Source organism: Tamandua tetradactyla, chromosome 8 (genome assembly GCF_023851605.1).
Source record: "Tamandua tetradactyla isolate mTamTet1 chromosome 8, mTamTet1.pri, whole genome shotgun sequence".
Classification (NCBI taxonomy): Eukaryota; Metazoa; Chordata; class Mammalia; order Pilosa; family Myrmecophagidae; genus Tamandua; species Tamandua tetradactyla.
The window spans coordinates 5,263,866-5,277,466 of NC_135334.1; the positions used below are offsets into that span (position 1 = coordinate 5,263,866).

Sequence of the window (13,601 nt, forward strand, 5' to 3'; positions counted from 1 at the left end):
GAGTTTGCCCTGATATTAGGAATCTTATGAACCTGTTACAAACTCAAGGGCATTTCCTCCTGTTTTCAGCCATGGTAGAGAGCATTTGGCTTTTTTTTATCAACTTGGTTTTGGAGAAGAAACTAAAATGCCTCAAATTTGATCTTTACCTCTATTTTCAGACAGAAAGCTCACCATTTGGGACTGAAGCAGGGAGGACATAGGGGTGAGTAAGTGGGTGATATCTGTTGGTCTAGCTCTGATGTAATCACAGCACCAAAAGATTTCTTGGGGGTATTAGCCTCCCCCCAGTAAATAATTTAAATAAGCACTACACTAGTGTAAATGAAGCCTCAACAACCTCCTTCCACAGGTTTTCTAACCATAGCTACTACCCCCCAAAGTCCCCACTGTATGAGTTCCTGAAGGTACCACAGTTCTTGTTTTATATTCTTAGTATCAGAAGGAGAGCCTTCTACTTCGAAGTTTTAAATTCCAGACTTTAGGCAGGACACTGGGAAAAAAATATCTTTAGATAGCTCTTCTTCCCCAAAGGTGATGATTTTGTTCGTTATGTCAGTTTTCCTTCTCCTACCACCCCCCCCACCAGTATTTGTCCTGTCTTCTTATTTCTGTCATCTGCTTCTCCTATTCATCCTTTGCTCTCCTGAAGCAAGTCTTTTCCAGCTTCCTCTAGCCATTTTTCACAACATAGTTCGGAGGTCCTCCATATCTGTCTATTTATTTGCAATCCTTAATTCTCCTTTTTCAAATTATGGCTGAGCATAGTCAACATCTGTTATCTTTAAAATTTGTAGAAGTTTGGGGGTCAGCACCATCTAAGCAGAGGGCACATTATTACCCTTCACTTCTCCCTCCTCCAGCCTTTTCCTTCCCATCCTTCTCTCCTGTGGTGGTGGTTCTAAGCCCAGATCAGAGCATGGAGAGCACCCTGTGAGGTCAAGTCACCGTGAACAATAGGGGCTTTGGTTGTCAAGACAACCGCTAAATTACAGCCTTCACCCCTCCTTTGTGTCTTGCCTTTCTTCTCAGTGCTTCAGCTGGAAGGCTTCTCTTCTTCTCTGCCCTTCCCCTCCACCCGACTCAATTTTCTTCTAAATGGGTGGCTGTTTTAATTAGCCTTCCCATTCTTCACCCCACTTTTCTGCCGTGGGTGCTGAGAAAGGAAAGGGGTCAGGATAACTACCTACCTGGTGACTGAGAATGAGCCAGGCTTGCTGTTCACACGGGGTCAAGGAAAGGAGGAGACATTTGGATCCTGCAGTCTCCGGAGCAAAGATTTCGTTGTTTAGTGTATAGATGCCTAGTTTTAGAAAAGATTCAGAAACACGGTCTTCAAATTACCCACCACCCTATAAGGTTGGTACCTCCCAGTCTTCTTAAACCTTCAGTAGTAAAATGGTTCACTGTTCCAATATCTGCTTCCCTGAACATGCCAGGAGGAGACTAAGATTTACAGAAGGAAACACTGCAGCATGAAGTGTAAAGCTCACTTGGGATCCTGCCGTCATTTATTTACCTGAACCTGGTAGAGTTAGAAGAATCGTAGGGGTCTTTTTCTCTGACACATGCACAAACACAAGAACTTTCAAAAATATTTTCATCTCTTTCATTTGATTTTGATAACTTGGTGAAGAATGCCAGGCAAGAATTAGCCAGTTTTATAAAGAAGGAAGCCAGGATTCAGAGTGTTCTTTTGTCTAAGTGGGCAGACTCCCACCCACCTGTGGCTTTTCAGTGTTGTTTTCACTTATCATAACTTATTGCTACGTGAAGCCCTCATAGCTCTTCTGGCTGAAAACCACCATCTTTTCCCCAAAGTGCATGAACTACTTTTTATGCTCAATATTGGGGAGAAAGCAGTGGTGGCCTATTCCTGACAGAGGCACGTCTCTGGGATATGGGCCTAGAATAGAGGCACTGACTGTTCTGAAAGGACTCTGAACTGGTAGTTGTGATGAAGTTTTCCTGCTGCTACCTTTACTTGAATAAAATTGTAGACAGTCGTCCAAAAAGCATGACTTTGATTTTGTCCAGCCCTGTTTTCTCAGAGCGGGTAGCAACAGGTAAGGGGCTGAAAAGAGTGAAGTCACACTGAAGATAGTGACTGGATTTGTATAATAAACATCCAAACAAATCCTAAGATTGTCACAAAACATAAATCTAGAACAAACTTCTCGAACTTTCCCTCTGCAAGAACAAAGAGCCCCAAGTGTCTCCTTCTCATTCTCTATTTGTCAGAAAGGGAGCCAGAGTTTGTTTTTTGTTCATTTTTGCCCAAATATTTTGCTGCCTTTCTTCTTTTATGTTTACTTGTTTGATTAACAGGTTAGAATCAGTTTAATCCTGCTCAGTCTACTGGGGCACAACCTAAAATGCAAGTGTGACTCACAATCCTTAGAACTCCTTTGTTCTTAGTTGACTTTCAGTCTCTTCTGTCCTCTTGGCCTATTTGCCAGGAGAACTGACAAGAACGTACGCTGCTGGCAGCTACCTTTCTTCTCTAGGATTCATAGTGTCCCAGATGTGAAGTATGGCTGACTCACTCACTCCCTTGCCTTTCCCCTCTTTCCCCTTCCTGGGAGATGCATAACTAGGCACCCATTTTCGTGGATTTTTCATGATGAACTCTCAATTCTAGATCAACTTACTTACTAACCAACATGCCCCTTACAACATCTGCCCTGTGGTGATTGTGCTGGGTTGGCACACAGTTTAATTTACTGTTAACCTAAGCAAAAGATTACTGGAAAAATAAACCAACCAAATATTTATATAAATACATACAAAATAATAAGTACTTATTTTATCAGTTTTCTTCCATAAGCACAAATAATTAGAAGTCAGCATTCTCCTGCTGCTTTAAGCATTGGGCTGTGTTCTATATTTTAAGATCAGTGTTTGTCCCATATGCCATATTAATTCTCTTAATAACTAGTATTTATTGATTACATATTCTGTGCTGGGCACAATGTTAAGTGATCAAAATGCAAAGAAAGACCCAAACTTTCTACCCTAACAAATAAGGAGTTATAGTATAAAATTGGACTTTTTAAAGAACTCTATAGGATTCAGAGAAGAGACCAAGGAATCAATTCTGAGGGTTCCAAGAAAGGTTCTCTGAGGAGATTACCTTAGAGAGGAAATCCCACTGAGATGGGACTTCGAGGATAAGGGGGAGTTGGCTGCCAGATGTTGGAGGATAGGACCTTCAAGAAACAGTATAACATGTCTCGGGTTCTGGAAGAAGTTGAGCATGATTAGGAATACACAACCTATAAGAAGAGATGAGAGATAACCCTGAAAAGATTACTGGGAGCCACTCAGAAAACCAGAGTTTGGTCCTCATTTGGAAAAATATCTCAACAGGCAATGACATGATCAAATTTGTAATTTAGAGAAATCATTTAAATAGAGCTGTGGAGGATTCTTTGTGGGAAATAAATTTGGAACCAGGAAGACAAATTAGGAAGGAATTGCATTGATACAGATGGAAGGTGATGAGGACCTAAACCAAGGTAATTGCTGTCAGGATTGTAAAAGATTGAAGGATGGAAGGATTCATGAGGTATTGAGGTGGTAGAATCAGCAAGATGTGGGAATTTTGTTTTAATGATTATGTTTAATTGTTTAAATGAATATTTACTTTAAGAAGAAGGAAGGTAATCTCAGATGGAAAGTTAAACTGGAGAAATTAAAAGCAAATAAAGTGGTAACTATGTAAATAAAAATAAATGATTACATGGTGGGGGACAGGTAGAGTAGAGTCTGTAAAAAGAGAAATCAAGAATGACTCATAGTTTTCTATCTTGTGGGTTGAGAAACATAACTATTAAGATGATTTAGTATCTTTCTGAACAATGTATCTGACTTTTGATTAAAAAATCTAATTGCTTATTAAATCAATAAATTATTATCTACTTTTGATTTGTATAGAAAATAGATGACACCTAAAGAAGCAGACACTGTATCTCTAATAATTTTGGTCTTGATAAAACACTTGAGGATGTGGGGCCCATGTTCTATTTTCTTCCATCTTTTTAAGTACTTTCTTGGGAAGAAAGGAGTAAATGTAGAATGAAGAGCCAGCTGTCCAGCTGGTACCAGAGGAAGGTCTTTTCTGTGCCGTGGTGCATGATACTTGCCTTCTGACTACAGTCAGAAGTATTGGCAGCAGTATTGAACTTTTTCAGGCACAGCTGAGTAACTTGGGTCTGGCTAGTGATGTGGCTGAGAAGTGGAGAGCTGAAAACTGACTGGGAGAACGCTTTAAACACAAGAAGGAGCCTGGGGCGGGAAGTCAAAGGCCTGGGAAAGGAATTGGGGGAAGAGAAGTGTGATTTTTATCAGGTATGAGATTGTCAAAAACAGCTTCACAACCCAACATCCCAAAGCCCTTCTTTCTCTCTCTCTGTAGATTGGGGCTACTGATTGCATGAGCAAATATTCATAATAATGTGCTAAGACTCAGGGTACAGAACAGGTGATCATGGTTTATGCCATTGAAAATGTTTTGCTGAGTGCTGGGAGTTGGGGGTTCCACGAGGCTAAAAATGTTGTTTGTGCCCCGCCTTACTTTTTAATAGAATTCCTAATTCTTTATACTATATTAGTGTTATTCTATCTCATTTAAACATCAACCCATAGTAAGTATGCATTTCACATCAAGACCCACTGCAATCACAGGAACACACACACATGCACATACACACAAATACAAAGCTGATATATATACATATATAAAGATAAATAGAAACAAATGTCCCAGAACATGAGGCTTGTGTATTTTCTATTCTGATCTATTTTCTATTTATATCTTGTTGAATGTTGTCAGCGGACACAAAACTGATTACATGACCTCTAATGTTGTGCAGTTCACAATTTGAAAAACACTGTGCTATAACCACCAGGTGTTAAATGACTGTGAAAGTGGCATGATACACCAGATATTGCATGGCGTGATACATGCAATAGACCATGGGTCTAGTCAGTTGTTCTCAACCAGGAACGATTCCCTGCCTCCTCCTCCCACCGTGGCTCATTTGGCAATGTCTGGAGACATTTTTGATTGTCACACTAGGGGCAGTGCTGCTGCCATCTACCAGGTAGGGGCCAGGAATGCTGCTCAACATCCTACAATGCCGAGGTGGCCCCTGAAGAAAGAACTACCATCCAAAACATCCATAGTGTAAGGTTGAGAAACTTTCTCTAAGTGCAGTAAAATGAGTCTGCACTTCCAGTCTGCTCTACAGCATGAAAGAAGCTTTAATGCATTCCTCCTTTCCCCTCCTTTGTTCTTTGAACTCTACTCCTGCAGTTGAGGTTGAAGCATAATCACCTTCGGGTTGTCTGTAAGAGTCCAGCCTACAGGGTATAAGCAGAAAGACTATAAGGAACGAGGTTGTTCTTTTCTTTCGTTTAGACGGCACCAGGTGTTTTTGTTAGAATACTGTTATTGCTCCCATGAATATTTTCTCTTTTATGATTTCACTGTCCTTCTCTTCCTCTCCTTCTACCAAGCCGTACTGATTCAGGACCCTTCCTTCCTCAGCCACAGCAGCTCTCTTGGAAAAGACATGGTGAAAGGAAATTTGGCCTTCTCCTGTTGTTCAAGAAATTTCTTGATTCTGCTGTTTTGATGAGAAATGACCTTCTTTTGGCCTTGGAGTACCATCTTAAGCCCTAGTATTAAACTGTCTTCTTTTAGCCACTACTTCATTCCTCTCCCTGCAGCTATTTCAGACCAGGTGCCCTTACAGTGGAGTGGACATGCACCCCAGTTCAGTGACCTGCCTAAGTTCCAAGTCCTCCCTCCCTCCATGCCTGGCATCACAGAAGCTTTTGAAAGACTGTGTTGTTGTATATTTTCCCCATTTTATTGGCTATTTTGAGCCCCCTAGTCAGACTTTATGTGCTTTGCATCATTCAGAGATGGGCTGAGAGAACAGACCTGGCTTATTTTTTTCTTCTTATTATTTTCTTTTCTTTGGGATACAGGGAGGATGGTAGAAGGGAGTATCCTTAACTGAAATATCAGAACTGGAATAGTGGTAGAAAATAAAACCAATGCTATTTAAAGCTATACTCTACCATATTTATTTTAACATATTTACCTCATGCCTCATATTACATAAACAATAGCATTTATGCTTAGAAAATGATTTATTATAAATAATTTATAATAGATGGTGAGAGGAGATATATATGTATGTGTGTCCACCTTGAAATTTTAGATTTCTATTAGCATGATAAATGGAACCAGTAGATTCCAGAAATTGGTGCTGGAAAATCTCCAGTGATGTATTAGATTTCAGACACATAAATTCCATTCCCTTTGCTCCAAAAGAGCTATCAGGATGCAGATTTCTTTTTAACCTTCCTGTGTGATAACATATGTGTTATCACATAAGTGATTAAAAGGATTAATGAGTATGAATCAAGAGGTCAGTCTTTCTTTTATTACCCCCCTACCTAATCTGTTGGCCTTCAGAACACACTGAGAAGGACTAAGAGAATATGAAAGTTATATAAATGGTGGTATATATGGAGCTTCACTGTAGAGAAGGATTATAAAATAAAAGGAAGATAGAGATGGAGAGGAGAGAAAAGATCACTGGAGGAAAAAATCTCCATCCTCTTCATCGTTATCAAGAATGTTTTGTCATTTGGTTCTCTGTCAGATGTTAGGCAAGGCACATCATCCTGAATTCCTGAATCTGGCCTTTTACAGTTTAAGAAAGGCATTATGTATAGTCATAAAGTCTTAGAAATTGAATTATAACTCACAGATTTAAGAGATTGCATTTTGTGAGGAGCAGGATCCTTTGGGAAGTGGTGATGGTAATTTATTTGCCTACGACTTTGTCATTTTTTTCCTTCAAGGTTGGTGTATTCATTATTCATGACCGGTCACCATACCTCAGAAGTTCTGCTAATAGGAAGGATTTGCAGCACTTAGTTTTCCTTGTGGGCTGCCTGAGGCTAAGAAATGAAACCTGCCTAATCCCAAATGTCTGAGAGAAATTTGCCTCTCTTTTCGTAGAGGAGGTGGTCTAGGAGGAGGCTGGCCAAGAGGAGACTCCTGAAGAAAGTGGGTTTTTTAATCGTGTGTGGTGTAAGTGTGCATGGTTTGTGTCTTTTACCTTTGTGGTCTGACCAGCAGTAAGAAAAACTGAAACTCTGTAGCACCTAGCAAATAGAAGCCACTTTCTTAACTAAATCTCTTTTTAGACCTGAAGTTTGTTTTATTTCTGCCCGTTTATACAAGTCCTCTTTCTTGCATTCCTGGGACCTTCTGTTGATCAGTTCCGTGCCTTAGGGTTCAGAGTGATTGGCAGCATCTTTGTTTTACGAGCAGTTGATATTTTACTTGGAACCTTCACTCCTCTTTGTCAATTCGTTCTGCTCCACTCCCATACCTTTATTTGACTCACTGACTCATCCTCATCAGCAAGTGCTTATTTTGTTTTTTTAATATTTTATTCTTCTTCCCAACATTTCCCTTTAGAGTTTAATAGCTGTAATCATATAGGTTTGCATAAATTTATAAATTCATATTTTGCCATATGCAGAAATCCATTTTGTACCCAGTACATGTGCATGAGATGCCTAATCACCATAGAGAAGAACAGAGGACCTCCTTGCTGTAATGCTGTGTGAAATCCCATTCCCATTGAACGACTTAACATTCATTCCAAACAATCAGATTTTAAGACATGCCCAGAACGTGGCAAGGTACCCAGATTTGCAGTTGTATATTATGCTTTATCTAGGAAGGATTGAGTAGGCTCTGGGGTGCCTTTCATGAGTTTAAGTTCCCAGCATTGCTGGCTCCAGGAGAGAAATGCAAACTTATTATATGCATATGTGAATGAGAAACTGAGCTAGAACTACTTCTACCACAAGATTTCTTGTCCTATGATTCTCCAGGCTCTTGGAAGACTTAGAGATTTGGGTTTAGCAGACCTTACTCCTTCTCCTCAAGTCTCTTATAAGAGGCTGGTACCATCATTCACCTCAGCATAAGTCTCAGAAGTGAAGAAGGAAGAGCCCAGCTAAAAGAATTGGGTCGTTTGGTTTCCTGCAGAGACTTGGTCAAATCATTGCATCTGCCTCCCTTTGGTGACCCTCTTCTATAAACAAGGACAGGGATTCTTGCTAGTGGATCCTTTTCATCAGGCATCTTAAGTTCGCTGAATGAAAAGCCCTATAAAAAGGTGACATAACCCTAATAATAACGGATACGACTGTGATAGCTATTTTGGGCAAGAGCAGCTTTGTGCCGCTCTTGATCTCCATCGACGTCTGCCATTCCTGCCCTGCTGTTACCTTTCAGACTTCCTATTCTTAGAATTATTCGTGAGCCCTGAGCTTGGGGTATTGCAGCCTAGCTTAAGTGGAATGCAGACTGTCTGGCAGAGTGGAGGTTAAATAAAGTTTGCCTTGGCAGCCCCATTGCTCTTGGATGGGCGGCAGCAACTCAGTGTAGGAGTGACGGCATGCCCTGCCACGTGGTGCGATGCCTGAGAGAGTCTTCACGCATGAGTAGACAAGGTTGACTCAGTGAGCCCTCCGTGACTGTTGTTGTCATCTCCCCTCAGCACTGATGCATCTGGGGGAGGCTTGGCAGTCCTGAACCTCAGCTGGTGAGTGTATCACTGAAAAAGGCAGCAAGGACAGATAAAGAATTAACAGCTTTGAAACCCAGTGATCTTCTAAGAGCTCCACATTTGGTATATCTGCACCCTAGAGTTATTGACTCATTTTTGAAAATAAGACAGAGGGGAAATTTTTATTGTACTAACAATTACCAGTCAATAAATACTTGTTTTGCACCAATATATATGACACTGAGTATAAGACACAGTTCCTACTCCCCAGTCAAAAAACAGTATTATTCCACAGTAAAATAGTTCACAATCCATGCCATACAAGTAAACTCTAAAGGCGTTCTAGGGGAGGGAGAGCACGTGCAGCTCTGATGATCAGAAGGACTTTGTGGAAGGGATTAAGTTGGTGTTGTCCGAAAGGCAGATTTCAGCAAGACGGAGAGGAGCCAGCCTTGTCAGTGAGAAAACTGTTAGGAGCAAAGGGCAGATGGAGGAAATCCTCAGGACAGATCACAGGGACTTGAAGGCCAACTGCATGAGGTCAGGATGGTGAGAAAGAGGGCCTGAAGTGAAATTTCCCAGCCCTTAACCATGAAGACCGTGCTGAGACCTCACTGAGGTTATAAATCTCCCCCTGGGGAAAGCTGCAAATGGCCAGGGATGGCCTTGTCCAGAGACGGGGTGTTCTGTTCTATAGCCTGCCTGGCACCGCCTGGGTCTTGTGGCGAACATTCAGTAAATAACACTACTCTTATCATCACTCAGCCTCAAATTCTGTGACCCCAACTTGTTGAATCAGCTTGGTTTCAGTTTCAGGAGTTCGTGCTAACTTTTGAATTCGTGCTAACTTTTGTATTGCCCTCTTCTGATTGCGCATAAGATCTAATCTATGCCTTCTACTCCTTTCCCTGCAGGTTTATTTGAGCTTTCTTTTTCCTCTACCACAGGTGGCTAGAGGTGCAGGTCGCTAATCTAACATGTCCACAGCGCTGGGTACAGTACCTGCAGCTCCTTCAAGAGGCCATCTGGCCTGGTGGGTCTCTTCCCGAATTGCCAAGGCCTGGGAGGACCCAGGAGCAGCGGGCAGCTGCTGAGAAACAGGCCCTGCAGAGCCTCATGGGGGTCCTGCCAGGTGAGCGGACAACAAGATGGGGGAGACTAATTATTGTTCTCTTCTGTCCTGCCTTGCCATCCTTACCCCAACTCTTCCTCTTTTTATCAAAGCACCCTTAATGTGAGTCAGACTCAAAAATGTGTTTAACCTACCATTTCTTGGCCCCATAAGAAAATGGTCAGGGCTGGAATTTTTATATTCTTCCCTCGGGTTGCTGAGGGAATAGAAGGAATCACAGGAGCTAGACCCCAAATTCTAGGTGAGAATCCTCCAGATATTTGGGGAAATAAATTTGGGGAAGGTTTGGGGAAGCTCTGGCACCCCGGGGCAGCCATTTCCACTAGATGAAAACTTTAGTCTCTGCCATCTTTGCATTTTGAGATCAGGAAAAAAAACAGTATATCCTGCAGAAACTAAGCTTAATGAATGGACTCTTCAGTAAGGTTCATTATCCTTAGCAGTCAGTGAAAATAGCCTAAAGAGGGTTTGTTCTATGCTTTGGAGAGAGCAAGGAAGGCATTTCATTGCTTGTTGTGCTAAACAAAGACTATTGTGAATTCTTAGCTCTGCACAGTCAATTTTAGGTTTCTCCTTTAAGTTTTTACTCTTAATAACCTCTGATCTCCAACCTCAGAAGAAGTAGCTGCATTGTCATAAAGCCCATTCTGATTTATTTAGTCATTGAACTTAAGAAACATGATTTTCTTAGTTTTCCCTGTTTGATGAGAATTGTAGTTTAGCTGTGTAGTTTAGCATGCCAAAAATAGTTCACCTATGCAAAGACGGCAGATATCTAGGGAGGTTGTCTCCTTGGAACTTGAGGCTTGGAGGAGAGGCTTAAGGCTTGGCAACACTGTGCTCTCTTCTGTTTTTTCTCTCCTCAGATATTGTGGTAGAAATCCTTGGGGTGAACAGATGTCGGCTGAGCTGGGGTCTCATCTTGGAGTCGCTGCAGCAACCCATCATCAACAGGTAGGCTGAGAAATGTATACAAGGCATCAACAGCAGCCTAGCTGGAGTTGCCTCTGATGTCAGAGGCATCCAATATTTCTAAGTGAAAAATCCACCTTCTGAAGGTTGAAATTAAAGTCTCTACCTCTGCTGAGCCTCTGGCAGCCAGAGTTATCCACACCAAGTGAATCCCGTGCTACCAAGTTCCAAGAAGGGCTGTGAGGCAGTCACTGCTCATATTGGGGAGAACTCAAATGCAGGGCCTTACATGGCTACTGAAAACCCCTTCTCGGGGTTTTTGAGTGTCCTTTCCACATCAGTTCCTGTTAACACTGAGCCTATCTGGCCTTGTATAGTATTGTCCTTATAATGTGGATCAGCATGAGCTTATGGCCTCGCAAGCAAGGCTCTCGGTGCTATGAGCAGTGGTTGTCTGCTTTGTTGCTATGAAGAAGAGAAGACAGGATACTGAGGCTGGAATCTGGTGAAGGGACCCAGATGCTGGATGAGGACTCTGTGAACAATCCAGAACTGGTAGATATTTCTCTGGCTGGGACCTTGGGGTGGCATGTTGCTGGAAATTGAATGTTCTGCCATTCCTCTCTCAAACCCTCTCTCCAAGTAGACTGCATCTGTTGACTTCCACTGTCAAGGGCCCTGGGTCTTGCCTCAGTGCCTGCAAGGTAACGTGTAAATCTACCATGATTGATAACGAGAAAGAGTAGTAGTCAGAATCTCCAAAAATTCCTAATAACCTGATAGCACAGGGATCTCCCCTCTCAGTTCTTCAGAGCAGTACTGATTTGCTAATGTAACTGTGTAAATGGGAAATGAAATTTGCTAACATCTAGTCTCAAGTGCTGTTTCTGCCTTTATTGGGGTTTTAGCCTTTATCCATTCATTTATTTCATGACAGAAGATTGGTCATACCAAATTTAGGGTCCTCTGAGGGGGAGAGGGAAAGGAAATGTGATTTGCTGTCTCTTGACTGAGCCAGACCCTACTCCGAGCTGTTCTGTTATTTGTTTCAGACATTTGATTTACTGCCTTTGGGACATCATCCTGGAATTCCTGGATCTCTCTACCTCTGCTGAGGAGTCTACTGCAACCACCTCTGCCTCGGATACCCCAGGCAATCCCAGGAGTGTGGGTGTCTCACCTTAGCTCTGGGCTCTGCACATATTTTGGGAAGGTTGGGAAGGAGGTCATTTAGCCATCTGGAAAGCAGTCAGAAAGCCTGTGGCCTGGGGGTTGCCTGGGCTGCCTCTGAGAAGGCCTAAGGTCTCAGTGGCACAACTCTTCCCCAGCTCCACTCCATTTGTAGCACGTGGCAGGAGTGGTATGTACACTACTTACAAGTATATCCATCTCCATAGCTTTTTTGAGGTTGCTGGTGGTTAGATCCTGATTCCTGTAGGAAAGGAAGCTGTGAGATAGAGGAATGAGCCCCCTTTTGTCTTTCCTGTCACTCCCTTCCCTAAGATAAGCGGACTGCCTAAAGCCTGGCCTTATGTATCCATGGGCCTGGCCCAACAACACATAAGTTCTCGATAGAAAGGAGAAGACTATTTGCCAGAGGCTTGGATAAAATATCTTCTGAGTGCTGTGCACCCACCAGGGAACTGCAGGTTCCTTCAAGGCTACCCTTAATAGCCAGACCACTGGGTCATACATGGCTTTGCAGCAGTTCCAGGAGAAGGTAGGGGGAGGAGAGATTTCTCCAAGGACTCCTCCTTGCTCCTTGGCTCTTTTCCAACCCATCAGCCTTATGGAGGATGCTGTGAAGGCTGCTTCCCTGGAGGGCTACACTTTCCTGCCCTGAAGACTTCAAAGCAGCCTGCCAAAGCTTCTGGTAAATGCACCCCACCCTTCACACCCTTTCCTGAAAGGGAGTTGCACCACAGATTTTATTTATTAGCTTTTCTCCCAACCCCCCCTCCCCAAGAGCAATTGAGTTTTGCCTTTTGACCTTCTCCCTGTCTGTCTTCAAAAAAACTTCATGATAAGTGGCATATTCCACCTCCGCCCTTCCAAAGAGAAGGAAAAAACACTTGCCCATGGCCCAAAATGCCCAAACAGTAGGAGCCCCAGGAGAGTGAGTGAGGTGGGTTCTCTTCACAAGTCCTGGCAGGGAACTTTCACTCAGAATAGAAATAGTAGCAAACTTGCAGGGGATCTGTTACCCATAAAAACACTTTCTACTTCCTATTCCTTACAATCTAATTAATTAAAAGAATTAAGGGAAAGGTGCTGTGTCAGGTGGCAGTGTCTATTAGAAGGTAAAACCATTAGAAGGAATTGTTGGTAGGAAAGGAGACAGAAGGAACATCATGGGAAAGTGCTACAAGTTTTTAAATGTGCAAGAACAGCCAAAGGTGGTCTCACAGGCACCACTGGGAGGCCTCTGTTAGGCACACCTCCCGCATGGGGGATGGGCATGGAACTGGGGATGGGGTTGAGAATGGACTGGGGCTGGAATAAGCATGGAGATTCCCTTTGACTCTAAAGTTGGTAATGAACACGTATTAAACTGGTTTGTGGAAGGAATTTATGAAATCATTTTACTTTTTTTTTTCTCCATGAAGCTTTTAACCAGATAATGTGTTCTGATCTATTGGGGATGCTTTGGTGTGCAGTTATTGCCCAGAGGCAAGGAGATGAATGAGATATTATATTATGGCCCCTACCAGCCTTAAAAGTGATTAATACAGGGCAGGCTACCATGGCTCAGCAAGCAAGAATACTCTCCTGCCATGCCAGAGGACCCGGGTTCGATTTCCGGTGCCTGCCCATGTTAAAAAAAAAAAAGTGATTAGTACAGTGACTTTATGACTCCACAGGCTCTCAAAAACATCTCCCACCCTGGATTTTCCCAGACAGCAGGAGCTCAGCACTTCTTCTTTGTGAGTGCTTGTAGAGGCATGGGA

At 42.6% G+C, this 13,601-nt stretch overlaps 1 protein-coding gene across 5 annotated transcripts in view; it reads left to right on the top strand.

Annotated features, from left to right (window-relative positions):
• SNX19 (sorting nexin 19) overlaps nt 1–13,221 on the top strand; it is a 45,604-nt gene extending 32,383 nt beyond the window's left edge. For 3 of the 5 annotated variants that reach the window (XM_077112414.1, XM_077112410.1, XM_077112415.1), the window contains 5 exons: nt 9,557–9,741; nt 10,608–10,695; nt 11,127–11,208; nt 11,300–11,357; nt 11,706–11,819. In XM_077112414.1, the coding sequence (XP_076968529.1) occupies nt 9,557–9,741; nt 10,608–10,695; nt 11,127–11,208; nt 11,300–11,357; nt 11,706–11,713 (421 nt within the window). In that variant the 3' untranslated portion in view covers nt 11,714–11,819. Of the gene's footprint in view, nt 1–9,556; nt 9,742–10,607; nt 10,696–11,126; nt 11,209–11,299; nt 11,358–11,705 lie in introns of all 5 variants that reach the window. The other 2 variants (XM_077112411.1, XM_077112412.1) reach the window with 2 other exon arrangements.
• Nucleotides 13,222–13,601: the final 380 nt, after the last annotated feature.